The sequence below is a fragment of the Astyanax mexicanus genome, chromosome 15, assembly GCF_023375975.1.
Source record: "Astyanax mexicanus isolate ESR-SI-001 chromosome 15, AstMex3_surface, whole genome shotgun sequence".
Taxonomy (NCBI): domain Eukaryota; kingdom Metazoa; phylum Chordata; class Actinopteri; order Characiformes; family Acestrorhamphidae; genus Astyanax; species Astyanax mexicanus.
Genome location: NC_064422.1, coordinates 1,654,422 through 1,675,814, shown reverse-complemented (window position 1 = coordinate 1,675,814; position 21,393 = coordinate 1,654,422). Strand labels below are relative to the sequence as shown.

Here is a 21,393-nt window from a genome sequence, read left to right as displayed (position 1 = left end):
GGTACCAGATTGAAAGGAGTCTTCTGCATAGCAGGTGAAGAGCAAACCCTTCTTTAATACAGAGGCTTGCAAAATTCTTTATTCCCCATCAATAGAGTGTGACGTGCAAAAATATTCAGCCCCCCCAAAACAATATGAATGCAACGACCCCTTGGTTTAACCCTGGAGCAAAGGGGAGCACAGAGAAAAAAAATTATCGAACCACAATTTTAGAAAAAAAAAGAAAAACTTTATTAATGTTCTGCGGATTGCAATAAAGACAAACTGAAAAAAGAAACTGTCAGTTAATGTTTAAGATGTTCTTTTCAAAGGCTTGTAAAATATAAAAGTTGGGAAACGAACTAGGGATACAATTACACATGTGATTATATTCTATTTAAAAGAAAGTGTCAGCTCAGCAATCCCACACAATATTATACTGAACAAATGTCACTAGTGAGCAAACAATACATCCCACTCCAATTGGTACCACAAACTTTACAAGATCAGCAAGCCTGAATATAAATAAATAAATAAATAAACAAAACGACCTCAGTGCTTCTAGCTAGCAGATTAATTAAATATTACTTTAATGATAAGGGTCCAAATGTTCATTAAGTAAATGATGCTAAAGTTAAAAAGGCTCAAGCAGCAGCATTAGGGGAAGTTTGACAATAATAGTAAAAAATAAAACAATAAAACAACAGAAAAGCAGCCAGCAACCCAGTTGCTGGATCAATCTAAGACACAAAAAAACAGTTAACTTTCAACATATATTCAAACACAAACATTAACACCAAGATTATCATAATATCAATAACATACCACTCAGTTTACAGGATAATCAGGGTCAGGTAAGAAGACACAAGGAAAACACAAGTTATAATACACACAATGGAAATTTCATTTTACCTTACTCCAAACATTGTGCTTTAAACTATACCACTTTTAGCAGCAATCTAACTGGCTAACAATAATTAAACCTTAAATAAGTCTAGCCAATCATAATATTGGCTATGCATGCTAGGAAGCTAAATGGAGCTAACAGGCCAAGCTAAAAAGCTACAGGGGGCTAGCAGGCAGAGCTAGGTAGCTACAGAAAGCTAGGAAGCTACAGGGCTAGCAAGTGGAGCTAAAAGGCTACAGGGGCCTAGCAGGCAGAGGTAGAAGGCTACAGGGGCTAGCAGGCAGAGCTAGAAGGCTACAGGGGCTAGCAGGCAGAGCTAGAAGGCTACAGGGGCTAGCAGGCAGAGCTAGAAGGCTACAGGGGCTAGCAGGCAGAGCTAGAAGGCTACAGGGGCTAGCAGGCAGAGCTAGAAGGCTACAGGGGCTAGCAGGCAGAGCTAGAAGGCTACAGGGGCTAGCAGGCAGAGCTAGAAGGCTACAGGGGCTAGCAGGCAGAGCTAGAAGGCTACAGGGGCTAGCAGGCAGAGCTAGAAGGCTACAGGGGCTAGCAGGCAGAGCTAGAAGGCTACAGGGGCTAGCAGGCAGAGCTAGAAGGCTACAGGGGCTAGCAGGCAGAGCTAGAAGGCTACAGGGGCTAGCAGGCAGAGCTAGAAGGCTACAGGGTCTTTCTTACGTCTTTCTTTCAACAATGGTTTTCTTCTGCTCTTCCATAAAGGTTAGATTTGTAGAATACACCACTGTGACTAAAGTTCATTCCCTCAGTTGATGTTATCAATATATTTGAAATACAAATTAATAAATAATTAATTTGAGGGCCCAAAAAAAAAATCACAAAAAATCAAGATTTTCATGGGGTCCCTGCTTGGGCCTTGGGGAGTCAGGTCCACTTTTCCCCCCACTACCTCGCCCATGCTACTAAATGAATTACTTAAATGGGATTAATAGGATATTACTTTAGGAGGATGGACTACAAGCATGTACAGTCATGGCCGAAAGTGTTGGCACCCCTGTATTTCTCCCAAGAAATTATTGCAATTACACTTGTTTTGTTATACACATTTATTTCCACATTTATTTTGTGTTGTTCTAAAACACAAAGCAAATAAACGTGTATAACAAAACGTTTAATTGTAATACTTTTCTGGGAGAAATACTTTATTTTCTTTCGGCCATGACTGTATCTCCTCCCAAAATTCAGTTATTGTAAGGCTCCACCATAATGGGAGAAGCAATAAAATAACAGCTATTTTTATATGTCAAGAAACTCAAATGTGAAAAAACATCCTGTGCCTCATGAAGGGTCATTAGGTCAGACCATGCTGGTATGCTGCTGCACAGGGCCCTGGTCTTGTATCTCTTGTAAACATGTAAGATTGCTCCACGTTTAAGTTTCATTCAAGTAAACTGTAGTGCTGAGATACATCCTCTGTCTGTGTTGCAGGACTGTTCCCGTGCTGGGGGGGCATGCTGCAAGAAGTGCACCCTGACCCACGATGCAATGTGCAGTAATGGACTCTGCTGTAACAGGTGTAGGGTGAGTTCAACTGACTCTCTGGCTGTCCACTTTATAAGGAACTTCTTCCAGCTTGCTGATGTACATCTTTTAGAACACATGCCACCAACTAACTCTTCCACTTCCAACAACAAGTACCATTTACTTGGTACGTTTCACAGAAACGCATGTACCATTGTAGGGCAGAGATCGGCAATAGGCGGCCCACGAACATGAAATAAATAAATAAATAAAATGCTTCTCTGGTGAGCTTTTGTTTACATTTCTCCCCTGTCTCTCTCGTGCTTGGCATGACTTTAGTTTCCGCCAATCCACTTTTTTTCTGCCCGTTTTCTATCTACATATAAGGGCGTTTTGTCATGTCCCAGTTCACTAGACGGGGCAGCAATAGTTTACTAAAACTGCAACCCTGGTGACATAAGTTCGATCCAGCGTGAGGAGCGTTTATTTTTTTCCCTTTCTTCTTGGGTTTAGCTGCTTCAAAATCAACTTTTCTCAAAGCAGCTCCTAGTCTGTACCACTCTATCCCATTACACGTCATTTTTTTAAACATTTTTTTTGTGGCCCGCCACGTAATGGCTTGGAAAATATCTGTCCCACGGCCAAACTTAATTGCGACCCCTGGTTTAAGGTTTATTGGCTCGTTACCAATGACCAATTAATGCGTTACTGACTAATGCTCGTAAAAGCTAGTTAAGCATTACAGGATTTCCTGGTAAGAGGTTTAACCTTTTTTAAAGGTTTATTTTAAGCAGGATTACTTATTTTCATATTTTACAGTTTCTAGTTCTCTGGAATATTGCTACACTGATTTTTTGAGGTCTATTCACAGGTTTTCAATGAGGATTTAGATGCTCAGTGAAGGTGATGGTACATCTGAGGTAGTTAAGGATTGTAAGATTTGTTTTTGGTCATTATCCAACTGCAGCTTTAGTACAAATATCATGTGATGTACAGATTTCACCTCTATACGTTCTATACATATCATCTGTAATTTTATCAGCTCCACTGTAGTTTTATATTAAACACAGACTGAAGTCCTGTATCTGTTTCTCTGTATAGTTTATTATCCTCCTTTCACCTTGTTCTTTAATAATCAGGACTCCACAAGAGAGACCAACACAGAGCAGCTATTATTATTGGGGTGGTGGGTTATTTATTGTCAGCACTGCAGTAACACTGATTAGCATGGTGCTGGTGTATGAGATTATTGTTCTGCTAAAAGTGGGTCAGATGAGTGAAAAAGTGTTTGCTCCCTTCATTATTCCTTTTTTTTTTTTTTTTTTTTTGCAATTTCTCATAAGCTCGACAGTACGCCAACATCCAAAGAAATACAAGAACAAATAAGAAAAGGTCAGTCATAGGATATAAAGTCATTTCTAAAGTTTAGGGACTCCAGCAAAGCACAGTGAGAGCCATTATCAATGAAAACATGGAACAGTGATGAACCTTCCCAGGAATGGCCGGTCGACCAAAATTACCCAAAGAGCGCAGTGATGACTCAATCAAAAGGTCACAAAACACTCAGAGAAATATCCAGAGAACTGCAAAGAACATCGTAAGGTTCTTCTTAATTTGGCCAGAAAACATCTTGCTGATCTTCTAAACTTTTTAGGAAAATACTCTGTTGATAGTTTGGGAAAATTTGTGTCCCAATACTTTTGGCGCAAAAGTAATACCGCATTTCAGAAAAAGAACATCATACCTACAGTAAGTCTTTCTCTAATTATATGGTGGCGGTAGTGTGATGATTTGAGGCAATTTTGCTGCTTCAGGACCTTGAAGTCTTGCTGTGATAAATAGAACCATTAATTCCACTGTCTACCAAAAAATCCTGAAGTAGAATTTCTGGCAATCTGTTTGTAACCTCAAGCTAAAATCCAACTTGGGTTCTGCAGCAGGAAAATGATCCAAAACACACCAGCAAGTGCTCCTCTGAATAGCTGAAGAAAAACAAAATTAAGACTTTGGAGTTGCCTAGTCAAAGTCCAGGAGGAAAACCAGGAAAACCCTCCAATGTGTACATACCTGCACAAAACACAAAAAATAATCCCATTATAATATGATTATTTATCAAATCAAATCAATTTATTTGCATAGCACTTTTCACAACTGGTGTTGTTGCAAAGCAGCTTTACAGAAACATGATTACAGGACAAAGAATCAGGCAAAACATTAAACATAGAAAATACAGAATACAGAACCCCCAGTGAAAAACTCCCTCAGAGCTGCAGGAGGAGGAAGAAACACTGGGAGGACCAAGACTCACATTAAAGGGGGGACCATCCTACCACTGATCAAACAGATTTTAAATTCATTTTTAAAAAGTCTTCATACATCCACATAGGTTTTATACAGTCATATGAAAAAGTTTGGGCACCCCTATTATCTTAATCATTTTTAGTTCTAAATATTTGGGTGTTTGTAACAGCCATTTCAGTTTGATCTAATAACTGATGGACACAGTAATATTTCAGGATTGAAATGAGGTTTATTGTACTAACAGAAAATGTGCAATATGCATTAAACCAAACTTTGATGCCACTCTACACGAGGGGATTCAAATAGGAGAACAACTTGCAATTGTCCACCTTAAATACCTTTTCTCATGATTGGATACACCTGGCTATGAAGCTCAAAGCTCAATGAGGTTACCAAACCAATTTTGTGCTTCAGTAAGTGAGTAAAAAGTAGTTAGGAGTATTCAAATCAATAAAATGATAAGGGTGCCCATACTTTTGCACCAGTCAAATTTTGGTTTAATGCATATTGCACATTTTCTGTTAGTAAAATAAACCTCATTTCAATCCTGAAATATTACTGTGTCCATCAGTTATTAGATATATCAAACTGAAATGGCTGTTGCAAACACCCAAATATTTACAACTAAAAATGATTAAGATTAATAGGGGTGCCCAAACTTTTTCATATGACTGTATATTCAGGAGTATAGCAGTGCCACTAATGGAAGCAGTTGGAGTTCATGTAAGCTTGGATGTGATCAGTGGTGGAGAATAAGATGGATGATGAGCGGCTGATCTGTGGTGGTGGATGGAGAAGAGCTGACTTCAGAAACTTCCATCAGTCTGGCCGGACAGGAGACGCGAGAGCCTGAGGGTCCAACATCGGTATCGGGTCAGACAGGTGGGCAGTCAGTAACTCGGAGGAAAGCAGAGAGATGGAATTAGTTTTACTGGATTTATGTAAAACTGAGAATATTAAAACATTATCAGAGTGTGGCAAATGACTCCAGCAGATCTAAATAAAACAGCCTAACTAAAGGCAGAGAGCCAGAAGGTAACATAGACATGAAGGCACCCTGAAACACCGGCATCCACCCACTCCACCATCCACAAACCTGAGTGACCGTGTGCAGTGGGAGAACAGCAGCACCAGTATCTCAGTTTACCCACAATTCCCTCTGTCCATGAACCCCTGGATCTGCAGCCTTATCTAAAGGGAAAAACATTAATTACCAAAAGCTAAACTAAACAAGTAAGTTTTCAGTCTAGACTTAAAGATTGAGACTGTGTCTGAGTCCCGGACATATTCGGGGAGATTATTCCAGAGTTGGAGAGCTTTATAAGACCCTGGCTGCAGCATTTTGAACTAGCTGAAGTTTATTTAAGTTACTGCAGGAACATCCAGACAGTAGCGCATTACAATAATCTAGCCTTGAGGTAATAAAGGCATGTACTAATTTTTCTGCGTCATGCAGTGATAGGACATTTCTTACCCTGGCAATATTACGGAGACGTAGAAAAGCTGTTGTAGTAACATTAGATATGTGTTTATCGAATGCTAGTTCTGAATCTATGATAACTCTTAAGATTTTTAGCTGCTAAACCAGGTGTGACGGAGAAGTCGGCCAAATTTATCTGTCTGATCATTTATTTCTAGCAGCTGTGGGGCCTAATGGGATACATCTTCTACACAATCCTCCATTTTCTTTAATCTCACTCTGTCATCAGGTTTGGCTGATATGAAGAGCTGCGTGTGATTCTGCATAACAATGAAAATTTACGTCATCTTTTCTAATAACGTTGCCCAGTGGGAGCATATATAGTGTAAATAATAACGGTCCTAATATAGAGCCTTGTGGAATTCCATATCTTACCTTAGTAAAACTGGAAGACATATCATTTATCCTCACAAACTGATAGCGATCGGTTAAGTACGATTTAAACCATGCTAATGCAGTTCCGGTTACACCGACCATGTTCTCTAGTCTTTCTAAAAGGAGAGTATGATCTATTGTATCAAAGGCTGCGCTCAGATCGAGAAGTACGAGTAGGGAAGCACAGCCTTGGTCGGCGGCTATAAGTAGATCGTTTGTTATTTTAACTAAAGCTGTCTCAGTGCTATGATGGGGCCTAAATCCAGAATGAAATTTTTCATAGATCTGGTTTTTCTAAAATATTAGAAATATCTTATTAGAAATAAAGGGTAAGTTTGAAATAGGTCTATAGTTAGACAATTGTTTTTTTGATCAGAGGTTTAATTACAGCTGTTTTAGCGTCTGTAATGCATATAAATCTAAAAATAAGAAACAAAAATTAAATAATAATGAATTATTAGACAAAATATGCTACAAATATGCAGAAGTGTGACTAGAACTGGTATAAAACCTATTTATATTTTAACTTATATTTTAACTAAATACATATATTTTCTTAAAACACCATGTTTTTACGCTGCATGCAAAGCTCCTCTGGAGCTACAGGACGTGTGGAGGGAAAATTAATAAAAAAAGTTTCCTTGTTGGTGCTGGGAATTGTACATTTTTGCTGTTACAACACATCAAACAACCTCCAACAAGAGTTTAAAACATAACAACAGCCCCTTTTGATCATCAAAGATTAATATTATTTTGTAAAAAATCATATTATTTTATATAGTTTTTTTATGTTACATAAGGAGATCAATATTAAATATAAATTATTTATATTAAAAAATACCTCCTGAAGGTTTGATATCTGGTCTAATTTAAATAGCTAAAGTAGAAAGCTACTCAAAGCTCAGTTTTTATTTCAGGGCATTTGCTTACACTGCAATGAAATACCATTTCTTATTTGTTACCTTTTTTTACCCTATTTTTTTCACTTGAATCTAAATATGGCCCTTTATTTTGGAAAACCAACCCAATATGCACGACTGACTGAGTGACCGGCCACACACACACGCACGCACATACAGGACGTATCAGGAGTGGGACATCATGTCAGAAAACAGAATAGTGAGTGCTGTTTAATTAATCATTGTTAATCATTCCTGGTTCACCATTGCAATTGAAGTCACCAAGCAGGCACAGCTGATCCTTCTTGGGAATGTTTACAATAGCTACCTCAAGCTCACTCTAGATGTTGTCCTTTATTTTATTGTTAGTGTGTACACAACTCACCAGGTGGGTTTAGGCAGAGGTTAAGAGTCTCTCTGAGCTACCTTTGGGTGGTGCTATTGCTCACAATAGAGTGTTCTTAACTGCAAAGACAGCTCTATAGTCCCTGGGTTCACCCGGAGAAGGTGTAGTCTCTTTTCCTTTAGTGAGCCTGATGGTTAATGAGATGATGAGATTTTGTTTGATGCTTTAGGAGTTTGCTGCCAAAGTCATTAGCCAAACTCAAGCAGCACTGCAACACCTCATACACCACCACAATGCTAATCAGTGCTAATCACTGCAGTGCTGAGAATAATGACCCACCAGCCAAATATTATTTAGTATTTTGTGCTTCACTTTATATAGATCTGATTAAGGTGGATCTTGGTCACTCCCTTGTGTGTGTGTGTGTGTGTGTGTGTGTTTTAGTATGAGCAGAGAGGGATAATGTGTCGAGATGCAGTCAATGACTGTGACGTCCCAGAAATGTGTACGGGTGATTCCAGCCAGGTATATCGCTATTCTGAATATAATATAAATAACACTGAATTATAGGTTAATAAGACTTTTCTTTAACACTAGTAAATGGTTCTGTGCCATGTCTTGTCATGTCTTGTCTTGTCTTGTCTGTGTTGTAAGTCCGTTCATGTCCACCCTTCCTCCTTTGTTTATGTTGCATGCCAGGATTCAGATTTTAAAGACGCTAATTTTACATTTTAGATTCAGTGCGTTTATAATCCTCAATTTCTTGTTTTTGTCCCAGTGTCCTCCTAATGTTCATAAACTGGATGGCTACACATGTGATGCAGGACAGGTATTTTCTAGAACCTTCATCCAATATACCAGTATATCCTACTCATTATCTCTTTCTCTCTATTCTCTCATTCATCTTTCGCCATCACTCATCTCTCATTCATTTCCTCACTTATTCTCTTATTCATTCTCTCACTCTTTCTCTCCCTTCTCCCATCTCTTATCTCTCCACTGTGCATCTTACTCTCAGGGACGTTGTTATGGAGGCCGCTGTAAGACCAGAGATGCACAGTGTCAGGCGCTGTGGGGACACAGTGAGTACAGTCTTAGATTATATTCATAACAAAAACTCCAACAATAAATGTTTCAGTAGTCCAGCCTTCTAATAGCCAGGCTTGAAAACATGTACATGTTTAATGGAATTAAAACATACTACAGTTTGTAGTACAAATATATATATTTTTACAAATAGAACATGCAGTTACAAATTTACCTGTTCTCCTCTCTGAATCTTTGGGCTCTTCGGACACAGTGAATCTGCTTAGGTTGGACTGAACTTGAAGTCCCGCTTCCCTCATTGTCAAACCGTGGACAAGAACATGGTTTTTGACTATTACCCAAATTTTATCAGAAATAATTGTTCTTTGTCTCATACCTCCTCTTCTTCCTTTTCCCCTGCCTCTCTGATTGTTTCTGTCCATAGTGAAACCTCAATGACCAAGGCTCCTTGTACTGGATTATACTGGTTAAATTAAGAGACCTGTGCTTCACTTTTGATACCTGTGCTTACCATTATGCAACCCAAGTGCATCACAGTGCAAAATGTGTTTTAGTGGGTAAAAATATGTTTGCTAGTTGTGTGTAACTGGACAAAAAGTGCTTAAGGTACTTCCAAACGGGTGACGGGAAAGGTAATTGAACTAACCATGTAAACCGCTATGAGATGTTTCTGATGCTGAATGGTTTGGGAGTAATATACGCTTATTTCAGCAAGACAATTCCGAGCCACATTCTGCACTTGTTACAGCAGCTTTGCTTCGTAGTAAAAGAGTACTAGATCGGTAAATTCGACCCTGTCCCAACTTCTTTGGAACCTGTTTCGGCATCAAATTTAAAATGAGTCAATATTTGAAAAAAAAGTTTATCCATTTGAACATTAAATATCTTTATTTTTTTTTAAATAATCCTGGGGAAGCTTACCTAACTAAGTTGCAAAAGTTGTTGGCGTTATTAAGGTTTCAACTTGAGAGATATCACCAAACAAGGGCGGATTTGGAAGTTCTGGGGCCCCAAGCAATGCTTTTTTCTGGGGGCCCAGATCAAATGGAATCTTTTGTATAGCAAAATGCAATATTGACTCTGACACCCTAGCTGTCTCAGGTACCTCATCCTCGTCAGACCTTTCATTTTTTGCTGCTGCGAAAAAAATGGTGTGCTGGACTTCCTTTCCTTAATTTTCGTTCTATTTTGGGCACTGCTGGGATACGATTGTAGTATGCTTGTGCCGAAGCTACCTTAGTCTACCTCGCCTAGTTTAAATTAAAGAAATAATGCGTTTCGTTTTTTTGAATATTTTACTGAATATTTTTTTCAGGTTTTTACCAATCATTTTTGTTTTAGTTTGTGCTACTTTGTGTTGATTTTTTACTTAAAAATTCAGTTAAAATACATTTAGGTTTGTGGTTGTAAAATGACGATGTAAAAGTTTTTGGCAAAACCCCTGTAGATACATGTATAAGCATGTATATGTGCACTTTTGCGCCATAAATAATTTATTGGCTGATTGCACTGTGGCACTGTTCTACCACCACAAGTTTTCCTGCCCTATTTTATGGTCCCTTGTGTTATTTTATTGTGTTGTTCAAGCTACTGGATACTTTGAAAAAATGAGGAGAAAAGTGCTTGTTGTACAAAAATTGCTCAAAAAGCACAGGCAACATAAGTGGGTATAGGTCTTATAATCTTGCAAAGTTTGAAAGTCTGTAACCAGAACAGTTTTCAACCCAATGTAACAATAATGAGATTGAGTTATTTTTTTAATCTGTGTGTGTGTTAATCTTAGATGCAGCAGATCGTATGTGCTATGAGAAGCTGAACACTGAAGGAACAGAAAAGGGGAACTGTGGACGGGACCCCAGTGGGCAGGGCTGGGTCCAGTGCAACAAACAGTGAGTAATCTCTCACTTATTCCTTGTTCATACAGCCAGTAAAAGTGGGCAGTCCCTTATTTCTTGTCATATGTGATAGATGTGTGTCATTTGTGTGGCAGTGTAAACAGCAAAACAATTACTGACAGCAGTAAGGAAGGGGTTATTGGTGGTATAGTAAGGTAATAGAGCTCTGAAATATTTGGACTGATGTTCTGTTCCAACAATATTAGGTTTGTTGTAGCTACTTCAATTGGAAAATAAAATTAGCAAACAAAAAAAGTTTAAAGAAACCAAGGAAACAAACCAAACAATTATTCATGGCTGAAAACCTGCCCTTTTACATTGAGCTCAAATGCACTCTTTGTGATAACCTGTGCTGTCAGTGATTGAAACTACCGTATGACTCCTGAGAAACTTGGTGTAAAGCGTTTGGCGACCACTGTCAGTTACACAGCTAGACAATTCAGAATTAGTGAGAAAATCAGATTTGAGCCATTTTCATCTGCTATGAATGTAGATCAGCACTGTCCTCCAAGGAGCGTGTTCTACTGATAGACGGTGGTTCAGGGATGCTCAGCCCTGATGGAGATGACGCCTTCCCCAAGGTCATCATCAGTCCAGACTTTTAGGACTGTCAGGGACCGCTCCTGGGCTGTACAGGATCTGTGTGGAAGTTTTTAACAAGGAAAGACTGTAGGACAGAGCAGAAATCCTGAAATAACTCCTTTCTGTTTTCAGAGAGAAACAGTGTGTGTTGATGTCAATAGGTCTGACCCATCACCAATGAGACTCTAATATTGACAGTGTGTACTGTGAACTTCATGATGAGTAAAATCTTAGCCAAAACTGTTTCTTAAGAGCTGTGTGAAGGTCCCTCAGTTCATTGGTGGGAATGGGGCGGGACTGCTGCTCCCGGAATACCTGTAGGAAAGGGGAAAAACAAGATTAGGTAATGTGTGAGAATACTTACCTGTGAAGTGCACTATTTTTAAAAGAAGACATGTCTGTGTAAATATTTTAACTGCTATCAGCAATATCTGTTAATTTTGAGTAATTGTTACTAATTGTATTTGTGTGTAAATGTATTTATGAGTTAGTCACCCCTAGCCTGTAGTAATGGTACTGTCCATTTGTTAAGGTCAGGGCCACAACTTTAGAAGGGGGGCAGACTGCACATTGAGTTTTTTCTCTTTTCTTAAGGGCATTGCTAGAAGGAGGTTGGGTTTTATACAGCAGGACAGCTGTAACCCTTTACTGACTGCTGTTGAGTCAGAGAGCCCTTTCCTTTACCTTTTGTTAGCATTACCTTGGATGTATTTGTCTCTCTCTCAGTGGCAAAACCCGTCTCTTTCCTTCCACCATCTGCTTTTATGTACAGTTTTAGGCTACACCCTCATTTTGGAGGTTTAAACTCTGTTTTTACGGCTCTTAATGTTACAAAATATATATTTTTTTTCACACCTCAGATTTTTATCCTGGGTTTTAAATAAGTGTGGAGGTGTCAGCTGATTAATTTTATTTTTGTACAGGCCAAACTGTCACTGTACATCAGTTGCAAGAAACAAGTGGCTCAAGCAGCTGACACTGACTCAGTGAGAATTGTCTCTGAGATTCTCTTTGGCTTGTTTTTATTTGTGGTGCTGGGGCGAGGCAGTTTGCTCAGTTTTATGGGATGAGTTCTGCTTCACACCTCAGTTTCAGTGATACTGGAAAATGGTTTAATGTTATGTTATTTATTTATCAATCTTTTATTATGATAGTATAATAATTTCTTAAAAATAATAATTTCTTGAAATTATTTTAATTGCTAAAATAGCCTGAAAGTAACTATATTATAACATGGTTTGATTATAAAAAAGCGTTGTTAAAAAGTCAGAGGTCTCTGTCTAATCTCTCTCTCTCTCTGATCTCACTCTCTGATTTCTCTATCTCTCTGTCACTTTAGCCATTTCTCTGATCTCTGTCTCTCTCTCTGTCTCTTCTTTGATCTCTCAGTCTCTCTTGCCAAGTCTTTGATCTCTTTCTGTCTCTGATCTTCCTCTCTCTGATTTCTTTCTTACTCTGATCTTTCTCTTTCTGATCTTTTCTCTGATCTGTCTCTGATCTCTCCTTCACTCATCTTTTCTCCCTCTCTGAGCTAAATTAAATTAAATTAAATTGAATTAAATTAAATTGAATTAAATTAAACATAGCTTAATTAGCATGACTCTAAGGTTTATGATTATTCAAATAATAGGGCTTATTATTAATATCGCTTTGCAATTTTTGGTTTATTTTTCAAAATTTGGGATCTGATTTTTAAATCAGATTTTTAAATTTCTGGTGTTTCTTAGATTTTTTTTACACTAAAGAAGAAAGTGCATCTCTGTCTTTCCTTTACCAATCGTACAGTGAGCACACAGTCTCTCCTCTCTGGGCAGCAGCACTATTTATACCTGCTGGTCTCTATGGCCAGGCTGTGTGCACTGAGTCTGTACTTGGTCAGGATCAGTCTCTGCTTGGTGTCTCTGACAGTCAAGAGGTATTCTTACATATTATACTGTTTTTAGGGACCGATAGCATTTCAGTTTGTTTTGGGTTTGGATTTCTTTTTGACGGTGTTCCAAGTAATCATTCAGATTGTGTTTGATAGTGTGTCTGATGTTGAGTTTGTGGGGTAAAGCAGTGCTGGGCTGAGGCTGATGTCTGTTAGAGGGTAAATAAGCCTCAGGACCAGCTGACTGAGGGGCTGTTCTCGGTTTTTGTCTCTAACGCTTTAAACTGCATAAAGGTGTCACTGGGACTCGTCTTCAGATGCATCCAGAAATTTAGAGCTTGTTTTTGGACATTGATAAACAAAGGGAATCAGCCTAATTCTGCATGCATTGGTTGGAGTTTTTTCTGGCTTTCTTAATACAAAACATTTTTCTCCTTTCGTTTTTTTGCCTTGTTTTTGTTGATTTTTCTGGAGTTCATCCATAAAAGATGCTATATGTAAAATGCTGTTGATTTTTTTCTCACAGCATGATTTACACTGTTCTTATTATTTTCAAAATTGGTGTTAATAAAGTTAATGCTTTTGTAATGATTCATGAACTAATTGAAGTGCTTGGATGATTTTTTCTGTAGGTCTTGTGGACTGTGTACAGCTTACTGGACTCTGCTGCTGTTTGTTTGGGTTGATGTGACCATGATAGAGGGGTTTGCTGTCAGATAGTAAAAGGGTTGAAGGAGGAGGGATCCATGTCAGAGATGGCATAATCTACTACATTAGCTCCAAGAGCTGAACAATACACGAACCTTCTAAAGAGGGCCCTCTGATCCTGCTCGACAGAGATGTACTAACTCTTTACGCTCTTATTTACAGAGCAGTCCAGACTGTTCCTGTTTCCAAAGGTTGGTGTGTGGAAACCAAACATGTTTGTGTAGACAGCACATATTTATGTATCTGTCTCTGATATGCTGATTTGTTTATGTTGTTTTTTTAGTGGTGTAGTACTCGAGTCTGGTCTCGGTCTTGGGGTGAAGTGGACCAGCCTAGTCTGAGTCCTCTGTCTGAGGTGAAGTTCATTAGAAACGGACCTTTTTTCAATTGTTACTGAACATCAACAATTCATTCAAACAGACTGCATCAGCCCTTTTTCTGTATGTCTAAAATCTGCACACAGATTGGCTGACAGCAAAAAACAAGCTACTCCCACTTTCATTCAGTATCCAATCAATGCACTTTTCAAGTTAAATGTGCTCTTTTTCACCAGCTCGCTACAGTTATACTCTTATCTGAATCATTGTGAATTTGTATGCAGGACCAGGGACCATGACTATTTTTTACAGACATTTAGAAAAAAGTAGAGATAAGTACAAACTAGCAAGATAATTCATGTTAGCAACAAGCTAGCTAACACACTAATGTTACCGGGGAGAGAACTAAAGCTAGATATCCTTAGTAGTGAGCCATACCTGTCAAGTCTCCCGTTTTGGCCGGGAAACTACCGTATTTTACTCCTCTTTCCCGCCGTCCTCCCGTAATAGTATTTTCCCGTAAATTTCCCGTATTATAAAAAAAAAATAAAAAAAACTTTATTATTGAGGCGACAGGGCACTGGTCACTGTGTCTCTTAACCAATGGTAGTGCCGGTTCAAGGAGAAAGTCCCGCCTTTCAGGTGAAACAGCCAATCAGGTTCCTGGTTTTGCGGAGCGCAATGTAGGAAAGCCCCGCCCCCCTCGCTGTGAGAGCTAGTCGGAGCAGCTGACGTTAAAGCATATCTGGATATACAGCGAGGTAACGGAGCTAAACATGTAAACTATGATGACGTTGTTTCTGAAACAGTCGGATCAAACCGACTGTGTGCTTAAGAAAATACAGCTTGTGACTCAGTTAGCTTAACTTTACAATTAGATGTTCAACCTGCCCTGATCAGCCAATAACTATTTCATTTTCAAACTGTGTTTATTAATTTAGGTTTGCAGGCCTACTGTAAGCTATAATGAACGAAACTGTATTTATTTTATTAGTTCGGGGCTAGTTTTAGAGTATTGTGGTGTAAGTTATTATTTAGAAGGGGCAGAAGAGATGGTTGATCTGGAGAGAGAGAAAATGTGAAGAGGGCTGAAATTAACTGAATTGATCAATAGAAAGAAGTATTAATTAAATTATTAATTGTTTAGGCCCCTTTGGACTAATATTTACTTATGCAATATATCTGGTCCATGTCCTTTTTGGAAAAGCTGATGATTTCATGTAAATGTCTAGAAAAGGGTTTTACTTAGGCTGTAGTATAAGAATTACATATGTAGGAATGTCCACAATATTTCAGTGTCAACAAAGATAGACCTGTCAGATTCTGATAATCTAATTGTAGTTTGTTAAAGGTTCCCAGGTGGTTATTTTAGATTTATTGTAAACCTGTCTTAAAATATAAGGGATTCTGTGGGCGACTCGAAGCAGGTGACGGAAAATTTCCCTTATTTTAAGTCCAAAACTTGACAGGTATGTAGTGAGCTAGTTAACACACTAATGTTACCAGGGAGAGAACTAAAGCTATTGACAAGCTAGCTAACCTTAGTGATGAGCTAGCTAACCTTAGTGATGAGCTAGCTAACCTTAGTGATGAGCTAGCTAACCTTAGTGATGAGCTAGCTAAAATACTAATGCTACCGGGGAGCATAGACATCATATACATAGGGGCCGCATCGACTGACGCTGTCTATTGGAGCTGATGTGTCTGTGTGGCCGCCATATTGAAGGAGGCATTCCTGCGCCCCGAGTGCATTAAATTACACTGAGGAAGGTATAAAATACACCTATAATAATCACAAATCTAACAATTTTTACAAGATTTACACACGGTTTGGTTTGTTACAAACAGCAGAGATATAGTTATTATCAGAGGTGGAAAGTAAAAATTTACATTTACTCACGTTACTGTAATTAAGTAGAGTAATTTGTAATTTTTAAAGTAGTTTTTAAAATAGGTGATTTTACTTTTACTCAAGTACATTTTGACACAAGTAAAAGGCGAATACTAAATATCTCAGCTAATGATCATGGATTACATGGATCCCTTTTAGACATTAAACAACGCTAACTAAACTGGAGACATATCAAACTGCCTAGGTTAGCTAACACGTTACGTGCTTAACCTGCGTCCACAAACTGAGTTTACCTTTCTGAAAGTCTTGGTGGTGAGAGAAATGCCTCAGGCAGCGCAGCTGAACTTTTCCCAGCAATGTTTATTATGGTTAGTGGAAAAAAACGCTGTGTAAATCAGCTGTGCCTGGGGGAACCAGTGTTCTGTCGAGTTAAATCATAGCAATGGCAAGTAAAAACAAATATTAACTGTAAAACTATAAAAATACAGTTTATAGTCACCTACATGACCATAACCTTTTTAACAGGAGAACTAACAGGAGCCTAAAAGGTCCAAATTATTATGTGTAATTAATAATAATTAATTTATAATTTGTTGTTCTTACATCAAATAATTAAAAGTAACTATGTAACTTTTATTCAAAGTACATTTTAAATTGAGTATTTTTTTTTACTTTTACTTGAGTAGAAGTTTAGCAAAGTAAAGGTAATTTTACTTAATTACAAATTTTCAGTACTTTTTCCATCTCTGGTTATGATACAGAACGCTGTTGCACATTAAAAAATACCTGCTTTCATGCTGAAATACTTAATACTGAAAAATAGCACGTTACCTGTCTCCAATCTCTTAACTATAAACTTTATCATGAAATATAAATATTAAAATCCTTCAGAGATGTATTTTTGCCATTGTTGTGTGACTCCAAATATGTGTATGAATTAATTCATTTTATATTTATACATAATATATAAACACATAAAATATAAATGTATATATGGGTCAATGACGTATAAGGATTTTCAACATGGCAATTTTAAAATACAAAAAATAAGAGTATCTGTTGCAATTGTTCAAAAATTTAAAATGTTGTGAACACAAACTCATATTAAAATTTTAGATTAAGTGTCTATAAATAAAATATTTGCATTATTTTTTAGTTTTTGTAAATAATTATCTGAATTTTGTATTTTAGTGTCACAATCACTGGCTATAATGTAATTAATAGGGTAATGTTTCCTGTAAATCCTGTAAATTATATTTTACAAAGATTAAACATTATCTGTAATTGGACTCAAAATGACTTAAATTGCATTAAAATATTTTCCAAAAAATACTAAAATATAGTACTTTGTGTGTACATGTCATCAACTAAATATAAAAGCACAAAAAGTGACAATCTAGCCCATATATCTATCATGGAAAACACTCTGCAATGGTCGCACCATATGATGTTTTCAAGTTTAATCAGAATTTACAGGCAGAGAATTGGCCACCTAAACAAAATAAGCTAACTTCCCACAAAAGGTCACTGTGAAATTTATAATTAAAGTATATATATTTGTAGAAATAACTTAATATTCATTATTTTTTGAGGTCGTACCACATGATATCCAAATGTGGCAACTACATACCAGCTGTTAAAAAGATTATTTTTTTATCAAATTTGAGAGAGAGTTACAAATTTGCTTGCAGCTTCTACAGGTCCCTGGCAAACTGGTAAATGATGTAACTTCCTGTATTTAAATTGGTTTTAATATAAAAGTCCCAAAGTAGTAGTTTCTTGATGGTCGCACCACATGATATTCTATTAAATGGAGATTATCTGGGAAATGTTGCTTGTATATTACGATGGAAATAAAATTACAAATGCTTTGCAGTTTTGTACAGGAATAAAAAACACTTTGAAAATCAGGCTGAAAAAGGCAACAAAATAAAATATATTGGTTAGGGGTAATTTCAAAGAAGTTTTCAAAACAATAGTCATGGTGGGACGGACGCACCACATGATATTTTGACACTTTAAATAACCAAAACTTTCTGATGAACTAATTATTTTTAACAAGTAAAACAAAGTACAATGTGAGAGAGAGACAACATATCTATGACATATCTTTTTTTTTTTTTTTTATAATTTTATTTCTAATTTTTCCCATTTTTCTCCCCAATTTACACGGCCAATTACCCAACCAACTCATTAGGACTCCCCCTATCACTAGTGATGCCCCAACAAACCAGGAGGGTGAAGACAGCCACCGCTTCTTTTCGAGCTGCTGCTGATGCAGCATTACCGAGCAGCCAGCTCGCTTGGAGGAAAGCACAGGTACATCAGCTCACAGACGCCCTGTGCTGCAGACATCACCCTAGGAGTGATGTGGGGAGAGAGCGCCATCTACCCACCCGGAGGGAGCAGGGCCAATTATTGCTCCCTCTGAGCGCCGGCAGCTTGATGGTAAAGCTGCATGAGCGGGGGTTCGAACCTGCGACCTCCTGCTCATAGTGGCAGCGCCTTAGACCGCTGGACCACTCGGCGCCCATCTATGACAACTTTTTATGCTCTTAAACCTTTTATTAATTGAAAAAAATGTAGTTGGACACAATATTTAGGCATCACGTCACATCTCACAAAAGTAAGATACGTAATTAAAAGCATTAATAAGAACTATTTAAAACATTGAAAAAAAATAGCATTTGTTACCTGTCTCCACTCTTTTAACCATAAACTTTACCATCAATTATAATTATTAAAACCCTTCAGTGATGTATTTTTTTTGTTGCATTGTTTCAGAGTACAAATCCCATTCATGCTTTTATATTTTTTCATAAAACATGAATAATATTTAATTAAAATAGGTTCAGAGTTTAAAAAAGATAAAAAATTGGAGTTTAAATTGGAGATTCAACAAGCAGCTGGCACCCATTGGGTGGAATTGCCCATATATTTATATGTATATAATATAATAAACAGTGTACGTTACACTTTAATAATATATGAACAACAATAAATGTGCATTAAAGCTCCCTCCACACACAAGAAATAAACAAATATTATTTATATTTATTTTTTGGCCATGTGGAGGCAGAAAAAATCATTTTAAACACCACACATTAACACAGGTTACACTAAAGACATAATTACTTTTTACACGCTTTTACATGCACCATTTATAGTATCCTAGAGACTGTGTATTTCCCACTGGAAGGAGCATCAGCGCTGCTGAATGTGAATTTGTGGATTGGATCACATGTCCTGATTAACCAAGAGAACTGTCCGTAGTTTATAGAATAAAACAACAATGTTCATATACATATAAGAGAAACTAATTCAGAAACTGAAGTGGTGTGTGTGTAAACACACACACACACATATATATATATAATATGTGTATTCATGTGTATATATGTATATATGATTATTAAATTAACTAATAAACCTTATTAATATGCTATACCAGATGTCTGCCTTTGTTAAAGAGCATAATATAAAGTATTTCAGCATGAAAGCAGGTATTTGTAATGTGTGACAGCATTGGCGTAGGAACCGGGGGGGATATTAGAAACAGGTGGATTTGTCCCCCCAAAAAATGATATCGTTTCGCTCAGATCAGCTGTACTATTTTTGAGGAGACAATCGGACCAATCACGGAGCCGGTTTAGGTATTAAGTCCCGCCTCTCAGTAGAAACAGCCAATCAGCTTGCTGGTTTTGCGGCGCGCGGAGGAGAGGCAACGTGCTGTTTGGGAAGCCCCGCCCCCTCGCTGTGAGATTTAGCAGCGGGACCAGGCTCCAGCAGCTTCAGCTGATTAAGATCTGGATATACGGGGATTTTTCTAAAAGAAAGGTAACGGTAGGCTAACCACATAAACTGTGATGATATGTTTCTGATAGCTGGATAAAAATACACATATCTGAATCAGCACACAGATCAAAACCCACTGTGATTAATAAACTGCAGCCGTGTGAGTGAGTTAGCTTAACTTTGGAATTAGTTAGATTGGAAGTCAAGTTTAAAGAAAAAATAAACTATATATGTAATGTTCAACTTGCCCTGTACCTGATCAGATAATCTATTTACTATTTCATTTTCAAACTGTGTTTATTAATTTAGGATTACAGGACTTACTGTGAGCTATAATGAACGAAAATTCATTTAGCTAACTAGTTAACTAGAAGCCAGATGTAGAGGATAGCCAGAATTTAGTACAGTACTTTATGTTTGTAGTTTAAAGCAGTTTTTTTTAACCCTGATCACTGCCCTAATTTAGTGTTTTCCACCTGATCCAGCTGATCAGCTTATAAACAGTCATTTACTGAGTTTACCTGTTAAAATCCTTTAGCCCCTTATGGAGCCTAAATTAATCCAGCAGTGTATTAAACACATCATACCACCACTTACTTTATTAAATGCCTTTAAAGAAGAGGAAGCTCTAGAATATGCAGAACAGTGTTAATATGCAGTAGAATATGTAAGAACAGGGTTGAGAAACACAGCTGTAACGTGATTAGTGTTCATTTGTAGTTCACAGTAAGATCACATGTCCTGACGTTTATAAAAATCTCTATGAAACGTAAAGTTACATTCTTTTACATAAAAGGACACCATCTGAAGAAGAGCTCTCAGTAGAAAAAAATAAAAGTGCAGGAGAAAATGTAAATATACTACAGAATTGACATGACAATAAATAATAATAATAATAATAATAATAATAATAATAATAATAATAATAATAATAATAATAAACAAATCTGTTATATTATTTTAAATATTAGGTGATAACTGATCATTTTGGTCGTATGTATATAATTCAGACATTGCATGCATGTTTTTTTTCTAACATTAGTAACTGTAACATGGAGTAACATGTTTAGGTTGTAAAATCACCTTATAATAATAATTTAATTTTAATTAAAAGTAATTTCCACAAATGTTGTTCTAGGAAACTATAGGGTGGGCTTGGGTTCATATTGGCAAATGTGTCCCCCCCAATATCAAGCCCGCTCCTACGCCCTTGTGTGACAGCATCCTGAATCATTACTATATCTCTGCTGTTTGTAACAATCTTCAGATCTTCAGACCAACCCCTGAGGAGTAGCAACCCCGGATGTTTGAACTGGTGTTAAATGAGCGCGTTATACAAAACATGATATGCAAATCAATTAGGTTTATTTTAGTAAGACACAACAGAAGAAAACATATATGAAGTATAAATTATTATATATTATATTATTAAATACATTAAAAAGTGCAACTTATTTTATATAAACAGTGCAATATTTTTTTTGTGCTACATATTAACTTGAATACGGACATAAGAAATTGCTCTTACTTCAGCAGCAGTCTTGTACACAGGATGTAAACCATCTCT

At 37.2% G+C, this 21,393-nt stretch overlaps 1 protein-coding gene across 6 annotated transcripts in view; it reads left to right on the top strand.

Annotated features, from left to right (window-relative positions):
• The window catches only part of adam11 (ADAM metallopeptidase domain 11), a 174,339-nt gene that overhangs the window by 136,716 nt on the left and 16,230 nt on the right, over window positions 1-21,393 (top strand). For all 6 annotated transcript variants that reach the window (XM_049464714.1, XM_049464713.1, XM_049464715.1 and 3 more), the window contains 5 exons: window positions 2,327-2,419; window positions 8,205-8,285; window positions 8,539-8,589; window positions 8,779-8,842; window positions 10,591-10,696. In XM_049464714.1, coding sequence (XP_049320671.1) covers window positions 2,327-2,419; window positions 8,205-8,285; window positions 8,539-8,589; window positions 8,779-8,842; window positions 10,591-10,696 — 395 coding nt within the window. The remainder of the gene's footprint in view (window positions 1-2,326; window positions 2,420-8,204; window positions 8,286-8,538; window positions 8,590-8,778; window positions 8,843-10,590; window positions 10,697-21,393) is intronic.